Source organism: Acipenser ruthenus, chromosome 6 (assembly GCF_902713425.1).
Source record: "Acipenser ruthenus chromosome 6, fAciRut3.2 maternal haplotype, whole genome shotgun sequence".
Lineage (NCBI taxonomy): Eukaryota > Metazoa > Chordata > Actinopteri > Acipenseriformes > Acipenseridae > Acipenser > Acipenser ruthenus.
Window position 1 is genome coordinate 40,491,108 of NC_081194.1, and position 23,230 is coordinate 40,514,337.

Sequence of the window (23,230 nt, forward strand, 5' to 3'; positions counted from 1 at the left end):
AAGTATATTGTGGAAAATACGCTCAGTAATTTCTCATTAAGACGTTTTGTGCTATTTATTAACTACGGTCACCCATGGTTGTTACAATGCTTTTTCATAACTATCTGTGCTTTATTGGACAATAGTCATTATGAAACTTGATCAAGAGAATCAGAAAATGCACCTGTAACAAATGTGAAGGGTTTTGTCTACATCACTGATATTAACAGAAATTAAGCCAAAAAAGTATCTCAAAGTGTTTGTTCATCATATGGAAAACGTATTTGGTCAATTTATTTTGGTCAAGGAAACTCCAACATCACAAAGGTACCACATAATTCACAATGGTCCAACTCTGTTTTAAGCATACATGTACAGCAATGCAGTATGTAAGATCTGGTCAAGATCTGAAACTCAAAAAATGTGTTATTTTTAAAACAGAAAATTGACAGTTTCCAGTTCAGGGTCACCAAATATCAGGTTGACATTAGTCATATGGGTGCAATATGTATGTAATTAATGAACATTTCCTTCAAATACAGTCCTAGACAAAAATGCTATTGATGCATGGGCTGTGCTTAAAACAAGAATAAAAACAAAAGCAGTATTTTTATGAATTTGCTTCACTTGAACTCATTCCAGTATTTTAAAGTTTATTTAAAATACCTTTGCTTACAGACTTCCTATTTTCAGTTTTGTTAAGTATGCACAGTCTTTAAGTTTGAGCTGTTTTTTACTGGTATATAGCTTTATATGTCTTTCATTCTTGTATCCATTATATTTTATCCTTTTGATGTTTTGTATAGCAGTTTACAATACCAACAAATGTAAATTCAGTTAAAGGAAGTTAGTGATACTGTACTATAGATTTCAGTGATGCCAAACACTGAATTGGCACATAAGAAAACCAGGCAGATAACTGGGCTGCATAAATGTTTTTAAATCTGTGCTTTTTCTTCAACTTCAGATCCATGTTCAGTTGTGACTTACTGATCATGGGTGTGTCTGGGAGAGGAAGGCCCAATTTATAAAATAACTTTTTTTGGAAAATAATTCTTTATTGATGCAACAGTCAATGCATTTCCCTTTTATTTAACATCTTCACATCTCCACAGTGACAAAAGATGCACATACAAATATACGCAAAGTTTATTTATAATGTCTGGTAAGAAACTATTTTCAAAAGAATGTCATAGCTATCTAATAAGGGTTATGAATTAAGCAGCGATTAGTCAAGTGCAGCTGTAAAATATAATGTAAATTGTCTGAAATATACAGTTTGATAGCCATTTGTTTAAAGGTTTCAACAGCACCTCCTTGCGTCATGAAAGACTCACTGGCTGCTGGTTTAGAGAAGTATTGGTGCTAGGCGTAGCAATGCTCGTACTGGCACTCCAAGCCGAGTAAACTTCAATAAGTCAGAGAAGGATGTAGCACCTAAAAGAAAGTATAGGGAATCATTACCAAACACAGTCCTTTAAAAAATGAACCAAAGCCACTACTTGCGTTTACAGGTTAAATATGTGTGTGATTGGGGTAGAGTTTAACTCCACTTTTAGCTTCTATAATCATATGACTAGCTTGAAAAGAATTAAAGGAATTTAAAACAGACACCAACCCAATTGTCAAGTAGTTTAGCAAAATTTTAAATAAAAATAAATAAAAAAAGTAGTTTCTAGCATACATACTTTGAATTAACAGCTAATGATTCCGTAATTTGCCAAGTTTAAAAGCAAAGCAGATCCAAAGAGAGGAAGAAATAAAATGTGGCTAAACTATTTAATTGCTCTGCTGCTTAGAGAGAAGATGAACACTGCTTATAGTCCCTGTGAGTCTCAGTTTAGCCTAGAGCTGTAAATGCTTCAGAGCATCCATACTTCAAACTGTCAAAAACAAATACAAAATTTGAATTATCACTGCACCTAAGCCACACAAATAGCCATCATCATGGGATTACCTTCCATGCAAACTCCTACAATTTTCCCACGAGTAGGGATTGAATGATAAACGAGAAAGCAAGCCAACATATTCATATGTGCCTCTTCGTAAGGTTGGCCAGTCAGGTACGACTTGAGGACATCTCCATAGGCTGTGGGTGACAAAAGCAGAATAAAGTAAATCAGCACAGATAAAAAAGGCATGATTTCTATATATGAATGTCCTTTATAGAGACTGAACAGAATAAAAGTGCCACATACTGCATATCTGGACCTCCGTTTTAGAATATTGATTAGCTTGAAATGTTAGTGTTTTACTGTGATTCTACATAGTGTATTTAACCCATTTATTTATTTTAGATAGACAGATATATATATATATGCTGGGACAAATATTTTTATATGTATTCAGATACAAAAAAAAAACACACACACACCACAGTTACCACAGAAGCTCGAGCCTCTATTTAAAAGTTTTAGACAGCAAAAAGTAAACAAACCAGATTATGGGCGTGCACTCAGTGATCTCTATGGAAAGCCATTTGGGACAAAAACGCATTGTGCTGTGCAAGCCAGAATCTCATAGGACAGAAAAAAAGGCTAGCACGTCATTCTGAAATGACTCGCTTAAACAATACCCAACTTCCTGAAAACGTTTCATATAGATTGTATATATTATCAAGGCTCAAAATTAACGTATATTTGGTAGCATGACCCCAAACTCTTAATTTGCTACTAGTTTTTTATGCAGTAGCATTTTTCTGATACCTTAATATTTGATCCAACAAAAAACTTCTGAACAGTGTAATGAATTCTTACTCGTCTTTCAGGAAAAAATTAGCAACATTAACACTGCTGCACTTAGAGTGGACAGTCTATCTACTGTTGCTGTGTCTTCTACTGCTTCCATGGTGACCAAACTTTCTCACTTCCTCACTATTGATAGTGTTATCTGTCTGAACCAATAACTAAAATGAGAACTACTACTTCTCCCCAGGAACCTATCCCTACCACTTTTAAGGCTTGCTTTCTTGTCATCTGTCCTTTTATTCTTCATGTCATCAATGTGTCTCTAACATCCGGAAGTGTGCCCTCTGCCTTAAGTTGCTGCTATCACTCCTGTGTTAAAGAAACTTGGGCTGGTATGGTTGTGCATTCGGGTGGCCGTGTTTGGGAATATACAGTGACGCTGGCCGAAGATGCCAGTGTAAAACAAGGACCAGGCAAGCCCGGCTGAGGGAGACAGCCTGCCTTAAAATAATTTAAAAAATAAAATAAATAATTACATACCCGAGGGGACGTGTGTAGGTATACGGGGAACTCTGGCCACCCCAGTGTATAGAAATAGCTGAGCGTAGGTCGGAGGCATGTACTGCCCGGCTTAGCGGCAGTGGGGGCACTGCGTAAGCAGAACCTTTTTTTTCCCTTTTCATTTCGCCTTTTGTTTTCATTATTATTTTGAGCACCTGTGAGTGCGCCAGTGTTCTTACTGTTTACCAGTATTGGTATTCCTGTGGTCCTGTGTACCGTTGTCTGTACTTAGGCCACGGACAACAGCGCCCTCTGCGGGCTAAAAGAAACATCAGAAATATAACTATTTTCAAATAAAACCTCTGTCTCCCGTGTGTGTCAGTGAATTGCCCACCACCCTTCCACCAGGTCATAACAATGCAGGATTCAACGATATTGTGGCACACACTTTTTTTTTTTTTTTTAGTTCCCAAAATCTCAGTCAACAACTGAAGACATGAGGATATTTTTGTACCACTTAATTTGCACTGATGAAACATAACCTGGTTAACCGTACTGATGGCATATCAAATGCTTAGATGACAGATATGGTTGCATTCTTGTAGAACTTAAGGATGAAACAAAATACATTGACAAGGAATTGCATTAGTTCCATTACTTAGTTGAGCACACGGCGGTTTCAATAAATACTTTGATTTAAATATTGGCCTACATGATAGTTTGGGCTATTCAGTCTACTTAAAACAGTAGGTAGGTGTTTATTTTTTTAAAATTATTTATATATAATTTAGGTCTAATAAACCGCTACTGACAGGTAGCAAATCCTCACTACTGCCTTAAAATGTTCACTTTTCGTCCTGATATATTTTTTGTTATGTGCAAAGTAATAAACGAGAAGCAATGTGGCGAGTTGTTTTTTCAACCTTAATTTTACAACGTCATTTCCATGTTTGTTTTATTTGAAGTGTTTAAAGTTTAAATTCCAGTTTTCATTTGCTTGTTCAGCTACAAAAAGGTAAACCTTGTATTAGTTTATGAAAATGTGTCGATGGCCACCGTTTACTGTGAAGAAACAGCAATGGCAAGGAATGAAAATATAACAAATATAATAAAATGGAGTGTCATGTACTATTTATTTTGGGAATAAACAAAGGCGTAACTAACTTATTTGGCATCCTTTGTTGTGTAGTTAATTCACTGGGGTAAAGCAAGTCCTACACAACTTATTCTTTACTCCTGGAATATTTTTATTATTTTAACGTGTTACATATTGTAAGGTCTTGCTGAAAAATAAAGGCACACACACACAGGTGCCACGGCCACGCCCCCTGCTGCTATGCTGTCTCTACCTGCATTCAGAATATAATGGCTTTTATTACTTTTTGAAAAAATAACTAATACCCGAACAAATATAAGTTATGAGCGAATATCCAAACATGAAAATTCTGCGTTTGTCCCAGCACTAACTGATAGAGATATACAAACATATATAAAATATACAAACTCTCAACCAGGAGCACTTGCTTTTTCTTTCTATTGCAAATCTTAGAAACATCCAAAACTCCAAGAGGATGTGAAATTAAAAAAGAATGCTTAATCAATGTTGACAAAGTATGTATTGATTATTCAAATATCCACTTGCACTGTGTCTGACCACTGGCAACATAGAAAATAACAGCCTCAGTCTGTGGCATTAGTTAAGATATAATTTTTTTCATTGAAAGTAATGAACTAGTGAAACCACAGTGTCTTTACAGGAAACAGTTAAACTAGATGTTTTATCATCTTTACCATAAAGCCACTGATCCAGAGTGTTATCAGATGAACACTTCATTACTGGAAGAAATTCTGAGTTCATCAGAAGTCCTTCGCCCGGTGTTTGTTTGAGTCTCTCCTGCAGAATCTTGGAGCTGCTGAACTCTAAAACTAGCTTTATTTGCCAAAGTTCAAAGGTCTCGGACATCTCCTTTCTTTCCAGTCTTCTAACAGCCTGCAAAAAATAAATGATTTTTTCTACAATAAAATAAGCAGTAAGTATTAAAGTTCTCATGTCTGACAGGTCACCTTGTCAAAAAAAAAGTAATTTTTAACTAAATCAAATGGCATACCATGCCCAGTATCAGGATACACTCTACAGTAAACATTCAATAAATCAAACTCATGCCTTCCTACAGTTTTATTTTTGAGGTTGCACTGTCCCTTACCTGGTCTATGGCCATGTACGTTGGCAGGATTTCTGGATTCTCTTGGGTAACACACTCATAGAGGATAGATGTGAATAATGACAAGACATCTTGTTTCTAGAAGTGAAAGAATGACCATTTATATGCAGGAAACATGCACTGCACAAATTTGAAATTATAATAAAAACTTTCTTTGAATTAAACACAAAGGAACACATTTGCATAATTAACCCTTCGTTGGAAACATGATTAGCTGGGTTAATGAAAGAAATGGTTGAACTGGGATGAAGGTTCAGTAAATCTTCTGCAGCAATGGGTGGAAAATCACCAGAATTTTTGTTTACGAAAATCTCTCAATAATCGATTACTTTCATATTGATGGCAAGCACATCTCTGCCTAGCATGGGAAACTGGCAAAACACTGGAAAGTGGGTGTGGCATTGTTTTGGGGCAGTTATGCAACCCGTTACACTCTCAGTGCCACTATTTATGTAATGCAAGAGGGATATAATTATTTTTTGGTGCATATTTATTACAGTACGTTTGGTTTCAATCCTTTGTAGGTTTATTTTTGTGGTAGTATAATCCTATAGGATGCAAGCATGTAAAGTGTTTTACAAAATACACTTTATGAAGTTTAAAATATTGCCAGTCAAACCAATTTTTATTAAAGGTCACAGAAAGACAGTACACTGCTGAGTGAAAGGGCCACACAAGTTACGTTAACACATTAAATAAAATCAGTGTGGCAACAAGTTTCATTTCAAAACATTAAAAGCATATAATTTTATCTGACATAAGACAGATATTTTCAGTATGAGATACTTACATGTGCTAAGTTTTTAGCAGGCTTGCAAAAACACTCTGCAAATGATACCAGGGCAGCATCAGAAGTAAAAGTTTTAATTGCTTCAGGCTGTGGCAAAGAAATAGAAAAATGTCATATAAGCAGAAGAAAAATAAATAATTCCTTTAAAATGTTGACGACTGCATCATTATAAACAAATAAGGCTATTCAAATTCTAAAGGAGGTCTCAGGGTATTCATTTCAAGTCCAGTCAGGAGCATTGTAAAGACTGCAGTTTAACAGACACTTGCATACCAGTGCTGACATGGCAAGTATGTAAAGAAATGCAGCCAGTGTTTGTCAGCTGCTCAATTTATGGGTTTTATAAATGTTTAGTAGTAGTAATAAACTAAATACAGGAGTTTACAAGTTTAAATGTGGCAACCATACATTTTTACATTTCCAAAAGGCAGCTTTATAAGTTACCAGAACTACTTGCCAATGTGAACCAAACAGTCATGCTTTAGCTACTACTTGCCAGCAATAACAGGTTACAAATTAAATATGTAAGCTCTGTTACTGCAGAGAATACCATCAATATGGGCTTATAATGCTTTTTTTATGTGTGTGTAAAAAACAGAAGAAAAAAAAGAATATTGAGACATGAAACACTGAGACAGAGAAACTGGTAAACAAGTACTGTAACTGGAGAGAAGCATGACATCATAAACGGTTACAGTTAAACGGAGACAAGTTTCAGTTTTAATCAACAACCAAAAAGATGAATGAAAGCACTTGTGAAAAGTTCAACTTGCATGATACCTAGTACTGTGAAAGGGGATTCATGGATAGCTAGTTAAATTAACTAAATATTGTAATAATTCCCTTCACTTTGTTCAAATAAAAAACTAGCACTTTGAATCAACTGCATTATGTGATCAAAACTGAGATACACAAACAGTTTTCACCATAGTATGATTTAGGATCAAAGTGCAAAGCAAATGTATATTTTTGGCAGAGGTAGTTTATACTAGTAAGGTAGAGAACTGTGAAGCACAGAACTGGTCTGCAATGCCAGATGACACTTAATCACAGTTCACAGGTCATAGGAACAGGCAAACAGCTTTTTAAAGAGTCATTTTTGAAGACCAGGGGAACATGTGGTGAAAACCCTTGCAGCACATTGAAAGCATTTGCAATATCTGAATGTATTCATATTTTCAAAACACAATTTTCTGGACATGAAGTTAAATTGTTTTGTGGTTATTTATGTTCATGTTGTGAGGCTAGTAGTATTAAGGGAAATACACAACAGACTAGAGTAGGTGAGGCTGTAAGAGTTGAAAGGTCATATTGTTACATACTGGAGAAACGTAACACAGAACCGAAATGACGGCTTAAAACTGTAAGGGAAATAACAAAAAAAATAATAATTTCTACAAATGGGTTTTAAATCGATTAATCACACCTGATTAATTTTGTCTACCTGAGTGAGGTATCAGAAAATGGTGCACAAAAAACAAATCTTGAAAAATGGTGCTTGCTGGAAGGTACACTCAATATTATACAATGACAAGAAATTCCTGAGCTCTGATTGGTCAGCCTTGCACTAGACCTGTGATGTTATCCCAGCATAACATTACAGATCTAGTACCAGCAACCTCCTCACTGAAAACCTAGACAAACATATCAATATGCCATAACTGTCAATAACACAATTACACACACAAAACCTATTGCTATTAACTCGCTTTAAAACAGAAACACTATCTAGTAGATCAGTTAATACTTTACTACAGTTGTAAATGGAAAACAGGAACTATTATATGAGGCGGAATGTTATTTCCACATTTGTCCAATTAAAATCACTTTTAAACCATGAAATTTGCTATATTTTTATTTATTACAGTGCAAACCATTGTATAATAGGAATAAGGCACTCCAGGTTGTGTGTTGTGCTGGGATAACATCACTTCTCGGGTGCTGGATGGACTCGGCCTATAAAACTCAAGAGGCGTGATGTTATCCCAGCACAACACACACCCTGCCATGCATTATTCCTTTGTTTCACAATATCTCAGAATGTAATGATCACTCTAGACAACTGAGAAGCAGTTGTACTGTCCTCCCCAAGGAGATACTAATGGCCCTATTTCCTATTCCCTATGGCAATACTACTGGCCCTATTTCCAGCATAAGGAGGCTGTGTGGTCCAGTGGTTAAAGAAAAGGGCTTGTAACCAGGAGGTCCCCAGTTCAAATCCCACCCCAGCCACTGACTCATTGTGTGACCCTGAGCAAGTCACTTAACCTCCTTGTGCTCTGTCTTTCGGGTGAGACGTAATTGTAAGTGACTCTGCAGCTGATGCATAGTTCACACACCCTAGTCTCTGTAAGTCGCCTTGGATAAAGGCGTCTGCTAAATAAAAAAAATAAAAAAAAGTCAGCAAGAGTTACAGACAGCAAACGCAGGGAGGCCAGAAGTGTCAATTTCACTAACCGGTTTAGTGTTGTGAACAATAATGTCAACAAATGAAATATAAACAAACAAAATACAAATACAAGTATAGAACAGATAAAGAAAGGAGAAAAAGAAGAAAGGTTGAAAGCAGTAATAACAATAATCATAAGAAAAAAAACCCTAATAATTGCAGGGAACAGGTAAGTATGTAGAAGTACAGGTAAGTAGGAAAGTAAAGTAAACAAAAACAGAAGGCAAAAAAATAACACAAAGGAGAAATGGGTGGAGAGTCCTGTGGGCCTCAAACAATCCCACACACAAACACGACACAAACACAAAAACAATGCACAGACAGAAAGATAAAGGTGAATTAAATAATTACTGATGGAAAACAATTACAAAGACTGTCTTGATCGCAATGGATGATGAATGAAAGTTAAGCCTAAACAAGTCCAGCATGGCAGGGTAACTGAAAACCAAAAAAAAGTAACAAAAAGAACAAAACCAAAAAATATAGGAAACAAAGTATCAAATTAAAAGTCGCCTTGGATAAAGGCGTCTGCTAAATTAAAAAAGTAGAAAAAATCCAACCAAACAGAAAAAGAATGATCTCACCAACTAATAAGGAAGTCCAGAAAAAGAGTCCAGTACTGACAGTGATGGTGGAAGGTTGATGAAAAAATAGAGAACGTTAAAAATGACGAGTCTGTCCAGCAGTTGAATGGTGAACAGTTGCTTGGAAAAAATCAGGAGGATCAGGAAAAAAATGGAGACTGAACAAACAAACAAACAAACAAACATTAAACAGACCTTGAAAAAGAGCTAAACTTAAAATATAATTAATAGATGCACTGGCATTTACCTAAAAATACCAAAGGATTCGCTGAGATTTAAGTAAAGAAAATGCTGTTGTGATCACGGATTCCTCAAGAGCAAGGGAGTCACCCTCCAGGGCTAATAAGCCAGCTTTAGTACAGGTGCTGGCTTCTAAGGAATTCAGATTGGAGGAGTGGATATTTGAATGAGCCAATGGGGAAAGAGGATGCACTTTTTAACCCATCCTCGGCACCACTGATTAAAAAGAAAAATAAAGTTTTCCATCCCTCCCCTTCCAATGTTTTAACATAAATTGAACAACAATTTATTTGGCTAAACGTTGCCTAATAGTAAAAAAAAGTGTTCTTAAAATGTGTATGCACATGTGACAGAGAAAGAATGAATCTTGGTTATAAATTTCCCTCCCGATCTGTGAGCTTGCGGCGTAAAGGGAACAGTGTGCCCCGGACTGTATCGTCAGACAATTCATTCCAAGGGTAAGGTGGAAGTCGGCGACCTAGAAAGGGGGCGGAGCTACGGTACACCAAGTCATCGCTCCACAGGGAAAGTGATGTGGCAACCGTGGATTGGAGGAGAAACGGTTGCACTCGCTAACCAATAGGGTGTGATTGACGGTACAAAAGGGGACGTGGCTAGGTGATCTGTTCCTTTGTAATGGTTAAGAGAGAACCGCTGAAGGACAAGTGTAAAATAACCGTGAAAGTTTTGTTTGTTTGTATCGTCTAATTGTACTGTTTGTTATTTATTAGACAGCTAACCCGATCTGGAGCTATCGCTACAGTGCAGGACAAAACCGGACAACACTTCACCACTGTGCACGAGTAAACTGTATTTCACCACAAGCACTACAGCACTCACTCTGGACTTGTGACCGTGTCTGTGTTTTGTGTGTGTGTTTAATACGTGTTTATTATTTCGGGACTGAACGCTGTGTTTATTGAACTGTGCAATACACATCGTTGTGTATTGCCAACCCTCCATTTCTTTACTGTTTGTCATCAGACTTTGGATTATAAATAAATCACCATTTCACCAGTACTTTGTTGTTTGTCATTGTCTTGAGCACTGCATCACCTCTACACCTGCACACTGCAAACCACTTTGCCACACGTGGTGTCAGAACACACTACACTATCAGCGCTGGATAGCAGACAAGAGGTCAAGGAGAGGTACACTGCTCTAATCAAGCGTGTTGGTATCGCGATGTTGCCCAATGCACCAACGGGACTCGCGAAAATAGAATGTCTTCAAAAGGTAGACATAAAACAGGAAATATTCTACAATTTAGCATTTTAATATTTAGGAATATATGTTTGTGGCAAAGTGGTGAGTGGATACAGGTGAGTGCAGTGCAGGTACAAATCACACAGACAATTACTAACAGGTGCAAGGGTGTTTATTGATAAACTACAATGTCCAGAGCCTTAAATGCAAATACCTGTAAATAATAATGTTGGAAGTGATTACAGCGGCGTGTATCACAGACACAGTTCCTACGGTGCGTGATTTAAGTGCTTGTGGTGAAAAGACGTTGTGAAACAGACAAGTGCTGGTGTCCGGATTTGTTGCTGGCCTGCGGCTGCAGCTCCGGATAGTGTTAGTAGTCTTTAGAAACAAAACAAACAGTTATTACTAAGACAAAACAAACAAACACAACACTCACGTTTTCACTTAAACAGCAGGCTCCTTTTAGGTTGTTCTAACCATTTACAAAAGGAACAGATCATGTACGCTACCCCCCTATTTATATCCTCGCTCATGACCCCTAAGTTAACGAGCGCATCCGCTCCTCCAATCCTCGGATGCCACACCGTTTACCGTCGGGGTCACGGAGTTTGGATACCGTAGCTCCGTTCCTCTCCTAAATGACCGACTTCCACCTACCCTACAGAATAAATTGTCGTGCCATTTAATTAAGAGTACTCTGTTCCTCTTGCACCGTGCCCTCACAGGTCGAGAGGGAGATCTAACACCAAGAATCAATCGATCTCTGTCACAATGTTGTATAATAATCAATAATGATCAATTTTAAATGTGACAACACTATTTGTATGACACTGGATAGATGTGGACTTCTTTCCATTTATTCTGTATCAACAACTCCAAAACATGCATTCTACTCCCCCAGTGAGAATCAACTCATTCAATTCAATTGCTTTAGCTACTGTACATGTGAGCTCCAAAAAAATAAAAAAAAAAACACATGTGAAAAGTATTAAACTATATTAAAGAGCGTTATAATTTTCATATTTTTTTTTTATCAATCAAAACCTGCCAGGACGGGGCACTAAATCAATGTCTAACAAACTATACCACATGATTAAAAAAGTATGAAAAACTCATAGAATGATAATTCTTTAAAGGATGATTATTTTTATTTTTTAATTCTAGTTAGAGGGAGTGAATCATGTGGTATAGTTTTAAATATGATTTGCATTATTTTAGTGCCCCTTCTGGCAGTTTTATCTTGGTCCAGCTTTCATCCACTCCCTTCTCTGTGCTTCGTGTTAAGCCTGCTCTTTCATTCCGTTCAATTATGCACATTTTTATCTCTGTAGTGTGCAAGGTATATTTGTATTTGGACTAGTTTTAATTGGAATAATAAAATACCTTAGTTGAATTCAAGTCATATAGAACCCAACCTATATTGAAATAATCAGACTAGACAATGTTTCTAGTGAATACAAAGGAACAGTTTTATTAGAAATAAAACTAAATAAAGGAAGAATTAACACTAGAAGGATCGGAGATATACTCATACCTAGAAGCCCCGCATCTGTCTTTCTGACGGCTGTATTCAAAACATTGTAAATAGTATAATGAACGGAGAAACAGTCTGATGTGATAATTTTTTTTTTTTTAATTAATTTTTTTTATTAAATACATTACATAAAGATCTGAAAAACCAAAGCGCATATATATATATATATATATATATATTACACTGAGTGCACAAAACATTAGGACAAAACACCTTCCTAATATTGAGTTGCACCCCTTTTTGCCCTCAGAACAGCCTCAATTCGTCGGGGCATGGACTCTACAAGGTGTCGAAAGCGTTCCACAGGGATGCTGGCCCATGTTGACTCCAATGCTTCCCACAGTTGTGTCAAGTTGGCTGGTAGTGGATCTCTACTCCGTATAACTCGTTTCATCTCATCCCACAGATGCTCAATTGGATTGAGATCTGGTGACTGGGCAGGCCACTGCAGTAAGCTGAATTCACTGTCACGTTCATGGAACTATTCCTGGACAATCCTAGCCTTGTGGCATGGGGCATTATCCTGCTGAAAAAATTTATTAGCCTATGGATACACTGCTGCCATGAAGGGATGCACCTGATTGGCAATGATGTTCAGATATCCTGTGGCATTCAAACGTTGCTCCACTTTTATCAAGGGGCCCAATGTGTGCCATGAAAACACACCCCACACCATCACACCACCACCACCACCAGCAGCCTGCAATGTTGACACGCGGCATGATGGATGCATGTACTCATGTGGTTTTCTCCATACCCTAGTCCTCCCATCAGCATGAAACAGCAGGAACCGGGATTCATCAGTCCAGCCAATGTTTTTCCAATCCTCCAGTGTCCAGTGTTTTCGTTCCTTAGCCCACTGCAACTGCAGTTTCTTGTGTTTTGCTGGAAGAAGTGGAACTCTGTTAGGTCATCGGCTGCCAAACCCCATTTGTGTCAAGGTAAGATGAGTTGTGCATTCTTTTATGGGTCTTTTGGCACCAATGTTGTACTGGACTGTCAGTTGACTAACTGTAGCCCGTCTGTTGCTCTGCACAATTCGTGTCAGCCTCCTTTGGCCTCTTTCATCAATGAGCCGTTTTCGACCACTGGCCTGCCGTTGGCTGGATCTCCTTTTGGTGGTGGACCATCCTTGATACACACAGGAAACTGCTAAGCCTGAAAAACCCAGCAGCGTTGCAGTTCTTGACACACTCAAACCGGCGCGCCTGGCACCTACTACCATACCCTGTTCAAAGGCACTTAAATCTTTTGTCTTGTTCATTTACCCTCTGAATGGCACACATACAGTACACAATCCATGTCTCAATTGTGTCAAGGCTTAAAAATCCTTCTTTAACCTGTCTCCCCTTCATCTACACTGAGGTGTATGATACATCTTCCACTTCTTAATGATGGACTTCACTGTGCTAAGAGGGATAATCAGCACCTTTGAAATTTTCTTGTCCCCTTCTCCTGCTCTGTGCCTCTCTACCACTTTATGCCTGACTTGTTTCGAAAGCACCTTGGTCTTCATGGTTGCTTTGTTGGATCACTATGTAAGTTGCAGCTTGAAAGTCTTTATATACCTGATGGAAATTATCTACAAGTTAAACCACTTTGAGTATACACAGGCTGAAAACATTTCACTAATTTTGTGACCTTTCAAACAAATCATTTGCACCTGAGCTGATTTAGGGCTGCAGTAGCAAAGGGGTTGAATACTTATGCAACTGAGATTAATCTGTTTTTCTCTGTAAATTTTACTTATTTATATTCTATATGCATTTTTTGGAGTAGTTGGAGTAGTTTGTGTAGATTCTACATGTAAAGTCTAATTTGAAAGCGTCGTGGAGTACACTTAGGTGCCAACAAAATGTGAAAACTTTGCAGGGGGGTGAATACTGCAAATCACTGTATATATGTTTTGGTTCAGAAGGCGATTCTCACACTTGTGAGATAAAAGATGCTCTCTGCATCCAGACAACCTATCAAGAACTATCTATTAACTATCTAAATTTGGAATCTAGCCTTAAACGCAGAATGATAATTGCCTTATAAAACCCACATCAATTTGTATAAATCACATACAAATAATTAGTGTTCATCAACTCAAAGCATGAATTGAAAGCAATAATACTTCTCTTACATTCTACTTAAAACAAAACATTAATTTTACTTTAAGGTCTGCTTATTCTCGAGTTCATAAGAGGATTAAAACACTAAGTTCGCTGCCTCCTCCAGTTGATCCGTGTCTTCAACAATACAGGCGCTCGAAGGCTCTCCTTCTGGCAAGGAAAGGTCCAGGTTCCAGGGTCTGCCTTCCTCGCATTTCATCTTAACTTCAGGGTGCGAAAGAAATGTCTTTGCAAAGAACAAGATTCATTAACTATTTAGGTATTCCACTGAAACAGCAATTCCTCCACCAATATGTGCACTCTTCATCCGGTTATGTCTGGGATATTCCACCGCAAAACCGCATTCTGGTTGCACTTTTTTAGAGCTAATAAAAAAGGGGAAACATTGTAAATCTGATTTATAATTATTTGACTTATAATTATTGTAACCAAGCTGCTACCACTCGGGTTCTTTGCACCTTTAAAAATAGACCCAGGATACAAGAACTTTCAGTTTTAGCGCAGTTGCGCACTTTTATTATAACACAAACAAAAACAAAAATAAACACCTAGCTCTCACGAGCACTAACTAAAACACACAGGAACAAACTAAACTATAAAACAGGACAGCTAAGCTGTTTGCCTGCCAAAACAAAAATCAAACAAAACTAAAACACACAGTTTTTAAACAAATAACACGAATCACAAAAAGGCTTCCACACAGTACCTTACTCTTCATACGCTTGCGCACACTAACAAGCGGGCTCTCTACACAGCAGCCCCAAACAGACTGGCTGCTTTCTTTAGATACCCTGCACCTGGCTCCAATTTACAATGATAGCCAGGTGCAGGGGATCATTACTAAATCAAACAATTAACAAATTAGTTTGGCAGGGAGATCTGAACTCTCTCCCTGCCACCAACACACATTTTCCTTGTGCTGGCTAGTTGCCATGCCACATTATATTAGAACATGTATTCTGTCTCGTGTTTTAATATATGTTTTTACAACATTTATAAATATCAAGAAACGAGTGGATATAAGCTAGGGCTACTGATTTTCCACAATCGCGTTATCACGGACGGAATTAGGCATTGGGAATGGAATTCTGCTTTGCAACTGCACCTTTTAAAAAAACTAATCTGCTAACAGTCTTTTACCGCTGTTATTCTACTATAAAAAATAATGCACTACTTTGAAAACTACACTACCCAGAAGCCCAGCAATGACACTTGCATAAAACGTTTTATTGGGATCATTGGATAATGAGAAAAAAGGTGGTTTTGTGGGCGTTACGCTGGTGGACTGTCTGTCTCTGTTGCGGCGCTGCCTGTGTGATGTGTGAGTCGAGTTGTTTAAAAAAGCAACTAGCTGTTTTGTGAGTTCAATGAAAAAGGTATATTTTTGTAATAATGCCTCTCGTTTTTGACTAGTCTGTATATTGTAAATGCCAGCAATAAGCTGTTTTTTCAAAACACCTTTATTTGTTGAGTGACCTACAGTACATTGTTACTAGTGGACTGCTTTAAGAAAGACTTTTTCCTGAAAATTACAGTGTCTCAGGGACTTGAATAAAAAAAATGAATTCAATAGATTTTTTATGTAAATATGTTATTTATGTTCAAATTATGTTGTTAATTCTTAATAAATTGGTAAAAATGGAATTGGTCATTTTGAAAAATGGAATTTGCCATTCCCAAGAATGGAAAATCAGGAACCCTAATAAAGCATATGCTATTTCAGGAATTAAATGTATCGGATACGTTTTTTTTTTCTTATTACTGATTTTATTTATAAATATTTATTTTGAGACTAAAAATCGAGAGTACTGTCGATTATTGCTTATAAAGACCCTGAGCTAAACATGTCAATATTTTTTCAACTCGAAGTATTGCAAGGTCCCTCGGGTCATAGAATAACACATTTTAATACATGTATCTGGAAGCAGAAAACATTACATAAAAAAAATAAAAAAGACGAAATATTGTGTTGAAAAAAAAAAAAAAACCATTTGCAAGATGCTACTGTAAAAAATAGATTTTTAGTGAATTTTTATAGGAAGATAGTCAACTACAGACAATAAACACCTGGTCATGGGGGAGCATCTCACTGAAAAATGCTTAGTCCTAAAAGGGTTAACATGCACAACAACTGTTGGATTTCTTTGGCATAGACAGACTAAACACAATAAATGCTTTTTGGAATGCTATTTTGTAAATAGCCAAATACTGTATTACAGTACTATGTTTTGTAATAATTTGCACTGCTTTTCTTTGTATAGTATACGTACAGTACCGTACTGTTGTGTTTTAGACCCACTGATGTACCTGACATTGATAATTTATAATGCCCGTGACGTTAATAACAAGGTAGTATAACGACTCCCTCTGAGATAGGATATTTTTACATATCAGATGGACCCATGGACCAATGAAATTGGATATGACAGGCTCTACTGCAGTTTATTTGTTTGTTTTGTCCTGTAGAAGTGCAGTAAATTTACATTTCGGTAACTTCCAGTACCTTGCATTTGTAATTTTCCCTGTTCTGCCCGAGAGGCAATGGTCACATTAAACACGTCCCGGCTAAGAATAAAACATATATTTAAAAAAAAAATTATAATAATCACTGACCTGCTGTATCTTAATAGGATACAAGTGACAAATAATGTGCATAACATGTACAGCATGACTTAGATTTTCCATACTCCGACTACATAGCAAGATCTGTGCCACTGCCATCTTAAGACAATATAAACTGTTGTGCTTTCGATTATCGTTGGACTTTAGTGTATTATGAAGTTCAACGCTCCTTTCATGCATATATTAACAAATACAACAGGGCTGTATAATAGTTTGATACAGAGTAGTGAATCATTATAGGTTGGAAGTGTATAAGCACTGTACCGGTAGTATAAATGTATATTTACATTAAGGACGCTGCAGATCATTTGAGATATTTGCTGGACTGATCATCTCCTGTACGGTTGTGGGGTATTTATACTTATGATCACTTTTTATGCCGTCTGCTATATTAATTTTAGTTCAACAACTACAACTCCTCCGGTTTGAACGAGTGTGAACAATCAAATTACGTTTAAGCATAACTCCAAACCATGTGCAGTCTGAATCTGAATCACCAAAAATGTTTTCTGTCCTTTCAGTATACTCGGTCTGTAAACCTTTCCCAAATAAAGTATTAGAAGGTAAATGTACTGGTATTTCCTGCACTAAAGCAGGAGGCGATTAGGGAGGAGTCAGCTGACTAAGCAGTGTTCTCACTTTTTTGATACGTTGCAAGATCCTTTTATCACGCCTGCTTGGTATTATTAAAAAAATGTTTGTGAATGAGGTGAAATAAGATAGCGCCTGGTTTATAGCATGTAGTGGATAATAGTTTGAGAGGTAATTAAGAAGTTCTAGTGAATGAAAATAATGAACACGTGACTGGATTTGTTGCTTGTAAAACCTGTCATCATGTTTTTGTGTACGACAGCCACAAAACCTGTGCATCACCTCTGCAAAATCACAGAAGTAGCTCCCTTTCAACTGGTGACACGAAGGGAATTGACAGGTATTTATACAGATAGTTAATATGTTACAATGTTAAAATATATTGTTAGGTTATTATCATAACCCTGGTTCCCTGAAATAGAAATGGGTATTTATCCTTTAATACAGTCTAACCTGAATAGATAAATCAAAGCTGCATGCAGTGCTTGTGACATAGTCATGCCCGACCCCAAGGGCATAAATGACCACTGACACAAGTATCATCATCATATTTCCTTCAAGACTTCTGCAATAAAAGATGCAGCGACCTTGGAGGTTAAATGGTTACATTTCTATTTCAGGGAACCAGGGTTATGATAATAACCTAATGTTCCCTATCAAGTACCTCATGGGTAGAAACACCAAAGCTGTCGCAAGGCAATATTGCAGACCAACTGGAATGCTACAAGGCTCAGCAAAGGCCACCTTGCGCGTTACCATGAGGAACCCAGTACAAGTAGATAGGGATCTAGTAGATAGGGTAAAAAATTGAGGGAGAATTCACCTCTGTTTATGCTGTAAGGGTCGAGCTCGAGGCCGCACTTAACACTTGTTTCAAAACCAGGGTTTTGTGGATCCATGACATTCAGCCAATAGAACTGCGTAAAAGTATGGGGCGTGGCCTGGAACAAAGCCCACGAAGTTGCCATGCCTCTGGTAGAATCGGCAGTGAGCTTCTCTGGAAGGGGCAAGTTGGCTCGCTCATATGCAGTCTTAACTGTGTCTGTAATCCACCTTGATAGCCTCTGTTTAGACAGAGATTTCCCATAAGACAGCCCCATAACAAATAAACTGCTCAGACTGCCTCCAACTTTCTGTCAGTATAGTAAAACATTAGCTGGAATTTTGAAACATTTGCAGTAAATAGTGTAAGTTGCATATAATCTAAAAGCTAAATTCAAAACGTAATCATTAAAACACAGTTTGTGTTGTATTACTGATTTATAACTGAGCTGCTGTAGCTTTAAGAGAGTGATGTTATGTGCCGTAGTGGTTGCACGGAAGGTGGGGGAGTTATGGGGAAGTCCTGGTTGTAGTATAAGCGTGTAGTCAGTGCGTTACTTTGGCAGCTTAAAACTTGCTAGAATATCAGTTCATAGTCCTGTTTGTACAATTGGAAAAGGCATAATCAAGTTACTATATATCCGGAAGACAAAAGAATAAACGTTACCTGGACTGGTTCCACAAACATCTGTCGGGAAGTGGTTTTCTTTAACGGATCAAACGGCTACAATAGCACTGTTAATACTTTGTATTACGTGTAATTGTCTTTCAGTACAATTTCATATTGCTAGAAAACAGGTGTGCTTAAATCGATCAATAGAAAATGTAAAAGATGAAAACCCCTAGTTTGTACCCACCTCAAACCCTGTAGACAGGACCCAGGGTTGTACAACGTGAAACCGAAAGAGAACCTAATATAAAACAAACCTTAAAACCGCGAACCTCAGGACTCCTATGATTTACAGTCTGTGCCAAAAGACTCTGCCAACCCGTCGGATCTTCTTTGTACGAAACCTTTCCTGCTCTCAGTTTAACATATAAGATGCCATCTCTGGAAAGAATTGATCTAAAAAAAGAAAAGGAAAAAGATGTAGGTAACAAATGATAACCATCAAGATTCTAGGATTACCAACACAGGTCTTCTAGAGCAGTGGTTTTCAAACTTTTTAGGCCCTGTAGCCGTTTCCAAATAATCTGGTCTTCTGCGTACTCCCATCTGAGATAGGGTCATAATAGACCTATGAAAAAAGGGCAAAATATTGTATTTTCTAATTACTTGCAAAACCTCTTAATTCTAGATACCAGAAGCCGATAACAGCTTGTTAGAATAAGGCCAATTAGACCGCAAGCCAATATTTCGGTTTCAGATTTATCATGTGTTGCATGTCAGATTTCAGTAAAACTTGATTAGTAAACAATGCAGCCATACACAGGGGGATTGTAATTCTGTATTTAAAAATGAACCAAAAGCACCAAGTTACAAAAAAACACTCAATAGGTCTAGATAGGGAATCCAAGTCCAGACACTTTTCCCAATCCCAGGATTTGGGGATTGATTTTTTAATCATCATCATCATCATCAGGGGTTCACATAACTGGTACGCAGGTTCGCAGGTACGCATGTGCACCAATAAAATAAAATGCAGACTTCCATGTTGTTTTTAAGATGCAAAGGTGTACTGTCAGTCCATTTTTAACAGGAAAGCATTTTTCATAAAGGCAGAGAGGGTGCATATTATCTGGCTGTGACCAATACCTGCCTAACCTCCCGATTATCCATTGAGTCTCAAGACCAAAATTAAATACCAGTCCCCATATTGCTAGCACTATCATTGGCTGCTTCAAGGTTTTATGAAAAATAAATGGAGAGTGACAGGTGGAAACTCCAGTTCGTAACATCAATGATTTTCTTTTATTGAACACTTGAAGCAATCAATGATAGCAGGGATCTCGATTTAGCTGTCCATTCAGAGAAGAGGGCTGTAGTTACGGGTAATGGCAGTGTGAAAGCTCGCTGATGCTTTGCTTCCCAAACTGAGCGCGGATATATATATATATATATATATATAGTGCCTATAGAAAGTCTACATCCCCATTCAAAATTTCCACCTTGTGTTGCCTTATAGCCTGGAATTAAAATGCATTAAAATAGTTTTTTTTCATTTATCTACACATCCTACCCCACAACTTCCAAATAAACAAAAATATTCTAGAAATTTGTAGAAAATTAATTAAAAATAAAAACTGAAATAGCTTGGTTGGATAAGTGTCCACCCCCCTTGTAATAGCAATCCTAAATTAGCTCAGGTGTAACCAATCGCCTTCAAAATCACACACCAAGTTATTAAGTGGCCTCCACCTGTGTAGTGTAGTGATTCACATGATTTCAGGATAAATTCAGCAGTTCCTGTCATTTCCGTCTGCTGGGTAGTGCATTTCAAAGCAAAGACTCAACCATGAGCACCAAGACGCTTTCAAAAGAACTCCGGGACAAACTTGTTGAAAGGCACAGATCAGGGGATGGGTATAAAAAAATATCAAAGGCCTTGAATATCCCTTGGAGCACGGTCAAGATGATTATTAAGAAGTGGAAAGTGTATGGCACCACCAAGACACTGCCTAGATCAGGCCGTCCCTCCAAACTGGATGATAGAGCAAGAAGGAGACTGATCAGAGAGACTACCAAGAGGCCAATGGCAACTTTGCAAGAGCTACAGGCTTTTATGGCCAAGACTGGTCAAAGTGTGCATGTGACAACAATATCCCAAGCACTCCACAAATCTGGCCTGTATAGTAGGGTGGCAAGAAGGAAGCCATTATTCAAGAAAGACCACCTTGAATCCTGTTTGAAGTATGCAAAAAAAAACACTCAGGAGATTCTGTAGCCATGTGGCAAAAAGTTTTGTGGTCTGACGAAATTAAACGGGAACTTTTTGGCCTAAATGCAAAGCGTTATGTTTGGCGCAAACCCAACACAGCACATCACCCAAAGAACCCCATCCCTACTGTGAAGCATGGTGGTGGCAGCATCATGTTATGCGGATGTTTCTCATTGGCAGGGACTGGGGCCCTTGTCAGGATAGAATTGAAAATGAATGGAACAAAGTACAGAGAAGTCCTTGAGGAAAACCTGCTGCCCTCTGCAAGAAAGCTGAAACTGGGACGAAAGTTCACCTTTCAGCATGACAACGACCCAAAGCCCACAGCCAAAGCTACACTGGAGTGGCTAAGGAACAAAAAGGTAAATGTCCTTGAGTGGCCCAGTCAGAGCCCCGACCTAAACCCAAGCGAACATTTGTGGCATGACTTGAAGATTGCTGTCCATCAACGTTCCCCAAGGAACTTGACAGCGCTTGAACAGTTTTGTAAAGAATGGTCAAATATTGCCAAATCTAGGTGTGCAAAGTTGGTAGAGACCTATCCCAGCAGACTCACAGTTGTAATTGCTGCCAAAGGTGCTTCCACCAAGTATTATCTCAGTAGGATGGAGACTTATCCAATTATGATCTTTCAGTTTTGGATTTTTAATATATAACTTTTTTCCCCTTAACAGTGTGGAGTATGGTGTGTAGAAAAGTGGAAAAAAATCCTCATTTAAATGCATAAAACTCTGAGGCACTGACACAAAATGTGAAAAAAGTTCAAGGGCTTGTAGACTTTCTATAGGCACTGTATATATATGGATGAAGGCTATATTTGCACCCTCAACCATTCGAAAAAAAAGTGGTAATATACCACAGTAGTGATGTCAAAAAGTGGTAATTCCTCTAGAGGAAAATATACTTGAACTTTGACCCATTCAACTCTGAGTCCATCACTTTCAAACACAAAACACCCACAGTACAGAAATGTTCATTAATGATCAACAAAATGAGAATACGTTTATTTTAAAAAAAAAATGTAAAGCTGGTGCATTCGTATCTCAGAGAAACTAAACGGATAACATAGAACGTCTGTACAGCACTGAAAAAATACTATTAAAAAAAAAAGACAAAAACCCAAACTGTACTGCTGAACCTTGTCTTCTTTAATATTAGCATCACAAGAGTATCCATGTATTATAAAAAATAATAGATAGGCCTCTTCAGTGAGTTACAGGAAAACAATTCCATCTCAGGTTTCTGTGACAGTTTATAAATTACTCTACCTTCAGTCTCACAATTTATGACGTCACGGAAACCCTGGATAAAATTTATTTTCCTGTAACTCACTGAAGCCCATTATATATATATACAGTGCCGTGAAAAAGTATTTGCCCCGTCTGATTTTCTGCATTTTTGCATATTTTTGACACTGAATGTTATCAGACCTTCAACCAATACCTAATATTGGATAAAAGGGACCGAGTGAACAAATAACACAAAAATTGGATACATATTTCATTTATTTATTAAAGAAAGTTATGCAACACCCTAAGCCCCCGTGTGAAAAAGTAATCGCCCCCCTTAGACTCAATAACTGGTTATGCCACCTTTAGCAGCAATAACTGCAACTAAACGCTTCCTGTAGTTATTGATTAGTCTCTCACAGCGCCGGGGAGGAATTTTGGCCCACTGCTCCATGCAGAACTGCTTCAACTCAGTGACATTTGTGGGTCTTCGAGCATGAACTGCTCGTTTTAGGTCCTGCCACAACATCTCAATGGGGTTTAGGTCTGGACTTTGACTAGGCCATTACAAAACTTAAAATTTCTTGTTCTTCAACCATTCTGATGTAGACTTGCTTGTGTGTTTCGGATCATTGTCTTGCAGCATGACCCAGCTGCACTTCAGCTTCAGCTCACGGATTGATGGCCTGACATTCTCCTGTAGAATTCTCTGATACATAGCGGAATTCATGGTTCCTTCAATGATGGCAAGGCGTCCAGGTCCTGATGCAGCAAA

At 37.7% G+C, this 23,230-nt stretch overlaps 1 protein-coding gene across 3 annotated transcripts in view; it reads right to left on the reverse strand.

The window, feature by feature from the left end:
• Nucleotides 1–249: 249 nt before the first annotated feature.
• The window catches only part of anapc1 (anaphase promoting complex subunit 1), a 121,623-nt gene continuing 98,642 nt past the window's right edge, over nucleotides 250–23,230 (reverse strand). For all 3 annotated transcript variants that reach the window (XM_059025380.1, XM_034019160.3, XM_034019159.3), the window contains exons 43-48: nucleotides 19,275–19,413; nucleotides 6,180–6,266; nucleotides 5,372–5,467; nucleotides 4,959–5,157; nucleotides 1,937–2,068; nucleotides 250–1,416 (exon numbers count right to left, since the gene is read on the reverse strand). In XM_059025380.1, the coding sequence (XP_058881363.1) occupies nucleotides 1,328–1,416; nucleotides 1,937–2,068; nucleotides 4,959–5,157; nucleotides 5,372–5,467; nucleotides 6,180–6,266; nucleotides 19,275–19,413 (742 nt within the window). In that variant the 3' untranslated portion in view covers nucleotides 250–1,327. The remainder of the gene's footprint in view (nucleotides 1,417–1,936; nucleotides 2,069–4,958; nucleotides 5,158–5,371; nucleotides 5,468–6,179; nucleotides 6,267–19,274; nucleotides 19,414–23,230) is intronic.